The 7,530-nt window shown below is 40.7% G+C and overlaps 1 protein-coding gene across 1 annotated transcript in view; it reads left to right on the forward strand.

Moving 5' to 3' along the window:
* Window positions 1-7,119, forward strand: part of ANKRD55 (ankyrin repeat domain 55) — a 68,312-nt gene extending 61,193 nt beyond the window's left edge. Inside the window, exon 11 of the mRNA XM_071801848.1 lies at window positions 5,499-7,119. Within this exon, the coding sequence (XP_071657949.1) occupies window positions 5,499-5,599 (101 nt within the window). The 3' untranslated portion in view covers window positions 5,600-7,119. The remainder of the gene's footprint in view (window positions 1-5,498) is intronic.
* The last annotated feature ends 411 nt before the right edge of the window (window positions 7,120-7,530 follow it).

The raw sequence follows: 7,530 nt of genomic DNA on the forward strand, positions 1-7,530 counted from the left end.
AGAGAAATGGGGCTGTATCTTTTATACACAGAAGCTGAGGGTAAATAGCATTGGAGAAAGGAAAAGATAAAAAGTCTAACCAGAAAGGCTATATTAAATATACTGTCATAAAGACTGCATTTTCAGTTTCTAAAATTTGCCAATCCTGTCTTATTGCTGAAGTGATTATTTGTAGTAGATTCTTTGAAATAAGGCAGAGATTTGTTACAAAGAACAGCCAAACCAAACTGTTTAATGATAACCCAGAGGGAGTCTCTGCCTCCTGTTCTGTCCAACTCCTGCCACTGGACAGACATACTTTTTTCTGATTTGGACATCTGGAGCTTCTTAAAGTTTCATTCACCCTCCAACTGTTGGCCCAAAGAGACATCCTGTGTAGAGAATCATCAGAAAGGGATTGGATACTTTCAAAAATTCTAATACTTCAAACTCTACAAATATTATTGTAATTTGACCTCTCCTGTCATGGTATCTACTATTTTTACCATAGTTCACTATGTTGTGATCTTACACAGATTTTCCTCCCATTGTTGATTTGGACATTTTCTTCACTATGTCCTAGAAACTACAGACTGCCTTGAAGTCTGTCACTGTCCCTGAGATCTTTCTCTCTCAGGTATACACTTTTAAAACACTGATTTTCCTATAAAATTTTTCATCTTGCTTTCATTGTGGGTTCCAAGACATATCTTGGGAAAGCTGCTTCTGATTTGCCATTGCTTATGTTTCTCCATGAGACATCATGTCCACCAACAGGGTTCATGATAATTAATCTGCATGGCAATTTCCACCCACAGATGTAGTGACTTGTTAGTGGCATAGAGACCATGAGGAGCAGCTTGTGCCCTTGCTGTTCTTCTACTTCCTTCTATTCTGCTGGGGTTTTTTTATGCCAGATGGTTTTATATCAGTATTTTATTATTTTCACTCTTACATACATGCCTACTATACACTTAATCAAACGCTGCATTTATAGGCACTTCAAAAACACAGCTCAAGCCCCTGCTACACAGTTCCTAATGCAGAGCTCATACTACTTGCTTTCAGAAATGTAAAAGTCAATGTGTCGGGACATTCAGGTCCATTACTCCTTTCCTTGGAGCAGTCATTGAGAATTTAGACTTCACCTTCTTACTCATGGTAATTGTGAGGTCCTAAGTCTCTTGTTTTGCAACAGCAAGAAATACTTTTCCAAATTATTTTTCACTAAAATATTTAATTTGGCATAAATACTGTCAGATCTATCAGCATCAGTTTTCAATGTTATTTTTGTAAGCACAAGATCAGCACGTCAGACAAGTGTCAAAAACAGACTATAAGTTGTGGCAGGAATGAGGGCAAGCTCTTTCTCTAAATTGAAACAAGCAAGCACCAGTTTTTGCATGCTTCTGGTACTCTCTGGTAAGGTGGTAAACAGGAAGACAGTCTGCTTTCACAGAGGTTTTATTCTCCTCCCAGTTTTTATGTGAGGACAGCACCTTGTTACTAAAATCCATGGAGATCTTGTAGCAAATTGAAGAATATTTTTTAATATGTTCCAATTTAACACTTAACAAAAATTAATAATTCTGTCACTGAACCCTTCCCAGTTGGGTAGTAAATAATATTATCCCGGTGTCACATATGAGTAAACTAAGGCAGAAAGATTAGACTCTAAACTCCCAGCAGTGGCTTCTGAGAACTGAGATTGGAAAGCTATCTTCAGTACTCAGGTGTTAACCCTCCAAAACCTGGCTTCTGTTTTCCTTCCTTGAGGGAATTTGCTTGTGAGTGTTCAGTATTTATGACAATCAGGTGGAAGAAATACAGGAAGCAAATCAAGGGTTGAAAAGTAAAGATTAAAAATGGCCCTCCTCAGGGCACAGTGCAGAGAGTCAGAGTCTGACAGCAGATCCTGGCCACTGGCCTATGCTTTTTATTGGCCACAAGCCACCTCAGCCAGCTCAGCTGCAAAGCTCCTGCTGGGGAGTGTGTAGTGATCACAGTGTCACCACTGACAGTCTGAAAAGCAACATTACCCATGGCTATGGACAGTTCACGCAGGACGCTGGGGATCTTGGAAGGAACTACAGCCCCAGAGCAGCAGTAAAGGTCTGAGAAAGAGCCTTTATCTTCAGGAAAATTGACAACCTTCTTTATGGCAGTTACTTTGTGTGATTACTGCCTGGGCTAGGAAAGGTGTAGAACTGCATTCAGACACATTATCTGTCAGCCAAGATAAGCTTTTCCTTTGTCTCCTTGATCTTCTTTGTCCTCTTGTCTCCTCAACCTCCTTAGATGGATGGAAGAGAACAGGCAGAGTCATAGTACCACTCTGCCATCCCAAACAACATAAAGGAGATTAAACAAGTGAACACTTAAAGCGCATGTTCCAGCTGCCCTCCTGACAGGTTTTATGAATTCTAACGGAACTCATAACACCTACAGGAAGTTTTCTGTAATAATTACTGAACAATGACTGTTACCACAAAAGAGAGCTGCAGTCATTCTCACAGGGAATGGCTTTGTTTCACATCCCCTAGCTGATCCAAATCAAAATGCTTCTGCCCTCTAGTACTGCCCATGGAGGGACATCAAATACAGAACAGAAGGCCAGCACAACTTTTCTTCAGTAGCATCAATTTCCACCCAAACAAGATAGTGGGTGATGAGCCCTTTGGAATGCAGACCTGTATTTACAGGTTAAACATAGTAAAGTGCTGAGCAGGCAGGGGGTTGTCATATTCTCCATTTGTAACAAATGGAAAACTCTTACAGTAAAATCCAAATCACAAGTTTCTTTGTTTTTTTCTTTGACTTGCATTCAAGATTTAAAAGGCCGGTGTTAACCGTCTTTACAACTGTCTTCTGTGAGCTGAACCAAAATCATCAACTCAAACCCTGGAGGCCACTGGAAAGCTATAGGATGGGTTTGGTTCTTACTGGGACACTGTTTCAGCCAGCAGATTACTCTGAAAAGTTTCTTGTATTACTGTGCCACCCAGATACATGCAGCTGTAGAAATAAAAACCACATTAGCATAAATCCCTTATTTAACATTCTGAACTCCATAATCTTAGTTTACTAAACCAAATGCTGGGCTAAGTTCAACAGCTGGGCCAGTTGAAACCAACAGGTACAAATTGTTTCAATTGATGACTTAAATGATCCTAACTTAAACACGAAGCCTAACCTTCACTTGTTTACGGTTTTCTTCGAATATGCCATTATGTGAGTAGAAGCTTTACTTATCTCCTGGCCCATCTTCTTAACTCTGTCAGAACATCAAGTTAATTCTCACATTCATGTGCATTTCTGCAAGTTTCCAATCTGCAAGAACATGACAAATTCTGCATTCCACACAAGAGAGTCTGGGTTTTTTTCTGTTGGTTGCTATGCATAACCACATTGTATTATTTAACAGTGTAACAGTATTACATTGCTAGTCAAATTGATTTTCTATTGCAGACATTCCTCAATAAAAATTTTAATTCCTCAGCTGCCTGAAGCTGAGAGATGTCACAGGTCTGTGTCAAAATGTTCTCTAAATAAAGAGACTTTCAAAGAAATGTTGCCACAGGTGTAAACTACTTCCTTTCAAGCACATCTATCAACAATCTAAATCCCAGAGTTAGTCTGAGAAACTGACTCTCAAACTATTTTTAAATGTATTTTCATAACAGGAATCACATCTCTGCTCAAGAGACAATTTTTAGAGAGAAAAACATCCTAGTGACATTTTTGTTTGACAGACATCTAGATTTCTTCAAGAATCTGAATTCTGCTGGGGAGTATTCCTTTCCTCTGTTTATGTGAGATCCCTGAGAGTAGTCAGCACTGAACCTCCAGCTGTTGAAATGTTATCCGTGTGGTAGGATGAAGCGTGATTTGGATGAATGGACAGTGAGATGGATCAAGAACTGGATGGATGGCAGAGCTCAGAAGGCTGTGATCACAGTCTGGTTGAAGGCCTGTAGTTAGTGGGGTTCTCCAGGGGTCAGTACTGTGTCCAGTCTTGTTCAACTTGTTCATCAACAACCACGATGAAGAGACTGAGTGCACCCTCAGCAAGTTTGCTGCTGATACCAAACTGGGAGGAATGGCTGACAAACCAGAAGGCTGTGCTGCTGTTCAGTGAGACCCGGACAGACTGGAGAACTGGGCAGAGAAGAACCTGATAAATTTCAACAAAGGCAAGTGTAGGGTCCTGCACCTGGTGAGGCATCAGTACAGGTTAGGGCTTGACCTACTGGAAAGCAGCATTGCAGGGAGTTCTGTTGGTCAACAGGTTGACGATGAGTCAGCAATGTGCCCTTGTGGCCAAGAAGGCCAATGGTATCCTGGGGTGCATTAGGTAGAGTGTGACCAGCAGGTTGAGAGAGGTGATCCTCACCCTCTACTCTGCCATGGTGAGGCCACATCTGGAGTACTGTGTCCAGTTCTGGGCTCCCCAGTTCAGGAAGAATAAAGAATTACTGGAGGGACTCCAGCAAAGAGCTACAAAAATGATGAAGAGCCTGGAGCATCTTTTTTATGGGAACAGACGAAGAGAGCTGGGTCTGTTCAGCCTGGAGAAGAGAAGGCTGAGAGATCTTCTCAATGCTGTCTCAAGGGTGGGTGTCAAGAGGATGGGACCAGACACTTTCCTTGGTGCCCAACAACTGGATGAAAGGTAATGGGCACAAACTGAAACACAGGAAGTTCTATGAGTATGAGGAGAAACTTTTTTACTTTGAGGGTGCCAGAGCACTGGAACAGGCTGCCCAGAGAGGTTGTGGAGTCTCCTCCTCTGGAGACATTCAAAACTCACCTGGACACATTTCTGTGTGATCTGCTCTAGTGAACCTATTTCAGCAGGTGAGTTGGACTAGATGATCTCTGAAAGTCCCTTCCAGCCCCAAACATTCTGTGATTCTGTGATATGAAATCTCAAACAGCCATGTCACAGCATTAAATGGCTCTAATTAGTCCCAGTATATCAGGGTATAGTGTACTACCACAGTGTAATGACATGTATTTGTTCAGGCATTATTTTTTTTGCACTAAAACTGTCAGTTTGTCATTTTTAAACTGAATACCCAACCTTCCTGGGCAGGGCTCCTGGAGTGTGTAGTCTTGTTTGTACAGTGAGTAAGAAAACATTGAACAAGAATACTTGTGATGTGGGGTGGCTGGGTGGTTTTTGTTTTGTTTTTAATGGTAAAGGAGTGTCAGCTGAATTTTAAATTCTTGGGAAAACAAAACAAAACAAAACAACACCACAGGTATCTCAGATCACCAGTTCACTTTCTTTATTAAAAATGGTACATTATCTTCAGTTATTTCAGTGGCGTTCTCAATGGATTAGTAAGACACACTATTTTTAAATCAGAATTTGCTTTCTGAGGCTTACAGTTGCCACCACAGCCCTCTGCGAAGAGGAAACGCTAGTGTCTAGTTTGGCTCAACAGAGCAACATAGCAACAAAATGAAAAGGAAGATGACAATGTGTTGAGCTCTGATCCTATGTGCCCATACAGAGGCACCCTGGAAATCAGTTGCCAAGGGGGAAGGAAGGAAGGAACTGAGGAACAACCACAAGATGCCACATTCCCATGGTGAAGCTGACAGTGTGATCTGAGCTAAATCAAGAGCTTCAAGGAGGTATTCGCAGTAGTAGTGAAAGCAACTACTGCCACTGGATTCAAAGTAACTAGCAAATAAAATAAGATATTCATAGGAGGTGGACTATTCATGGTCTCTGGCTTAATTTGATTATTTTTCAATCATAAGTGTAGGGCTACACTTCCTACATACAAAGAAACAAACACCAGAATACAGTTCCAGCTTCTGCATTCAAAAATGGGAACCTGCTTTCCAGGCAGAGCAAGAGGGGCTTACTCCTTCTCTCCCCATCGTCATGCTAATAATGACTCTCCCCTTCCGTGTGGATTCCTGGCCACTTTCTGCTGTGAACATGCACTGACTTCCACACCACCTTACTGGCCAGCACCAACATAGCTGGCTCAGGCTCCACCTCAGAAATGTGTTCTATACACATGTGAACTACAGCTATGCCATACAGTACCAAGACCATGCTACCATTTTGACTTTCTGGGAATACTTATCCCATTTAAATTAAGATCTCACTGGCAAGCACTTTTTATAGCCTCTAGGAAGAGTTTATGAAAGTAACTGATAAATAGGTTTATGAGAGAGTGGAATGTCACTGAGCAGTGGGGCATGTGAGAGTAAACTGCACTGGGATTTACAAAAGAGAAACTATTTAGGGTGTGATTCTGTGTGGTTGGCTTAAACAGCAAAAAACCTGCAAATCCATTATGCAAAACAGTCTTTCACTTTTCTGTCAGCATAACTGCAAATACAGCTGGTGGGGGAAGCCAGCATTGCCTCAGACTGACTCTGTCTGCTCCCAAGCTGCAGGAAAATCTTTTGCTATTCATTTTTGTTCCATTAGACTCTAATTGCACTGAAGTCCATCTGCTATACACAAGATGTGACTACTTATTTAACTGATTTTAATTGATTTACTTATATCAAAGTAGCACCTGGAAATTCCAGTGAAGATTTAAATCTCTTTGTACTTTTTACTGTGCAAATACATTACAAGAAACAGACACTGTAATCCCAAAATTTAGAACTAAAATAAGCAGGTTACACATAGAGGAGCAAGAGTGACAGCAACAGTGAAATTGAACAATTTGGTCAAAGTGATACAGCAAAGAAGTCTTGGTTGGTTTCTTGATTCAGCCATAAGTATTGTTAGTAGTTTTCTGAAAATGAAAATATGATGCCATTTACAGTTAAGGACTGAAAATAGTGGTATTCTCATGTCATTATCCATTAATATCAGTCACTATGGTTATCAAAATGGCTCAGCAGGAAATGAGTAGCAGGGAGTGGTTTTTCCTTTGATTTTCTTGCTTCAGATCCTCCAGCTGTAAAAGAAAAATATGTTATTTGAAGAGAGGAAGGCTAAGCTATGAATTTCTGGTATCCATGAATCAGCAAGAATATTTACTGATACCATGTTGTAAAATTTGCCTGTTTCTCCGTAGAACTATGGTATGAAAATCATAAAAGTCATTAACTTCATTACCCCTTGTGTTTTTCTTTTATGTGAGCTCTGTGAAACACCACTCAGGAATTAAATGAATGCTGCTTTAAATTACACTTTGATGAAACCATTGAACTATGAAAGGTCTGCTTTCTCTTTCTTACACCTGTGTTGGTTTGTTCCACAGTAGCACTATTCTCTGAGGGCCTTTTAGTTCTCAAATAGACTGAAACCCTTCATACTGTCATCACAATGCAACAGGGTCTTCCAAATAAGACTAAAGTCCTTGCTATTTGATTTTCATAAGCTTGTATTATCATATTCTCATTTTATCCGAATGTAGGATTTTATCAGTGTTTTACAGACACTGCATGTGCACTGCCTGTCCTTCCTAATCATGTGCTGTGCATACCACTTCACTTTTATTAACACAGACACATGCAAGCCTAAGCCCTTTCCAGCAGTCACAGTGCTTCACCCTGGAAGGGGGCTGC

Source organism: Patagioenas fasciata, chromosome Z, assembly GCF_037038585.1.
Source record: "Patagioenas fasciata isolate bPatFas1 chromosome Z, bPatFas1.hap1, whole genome shotgun sequence".
Lineage (NCBI taxonomy): Eukaryota > Metazoa > Chordata > Aves > Columbiformes > Columbidae > Patagioenas > Patagioenas fasciata.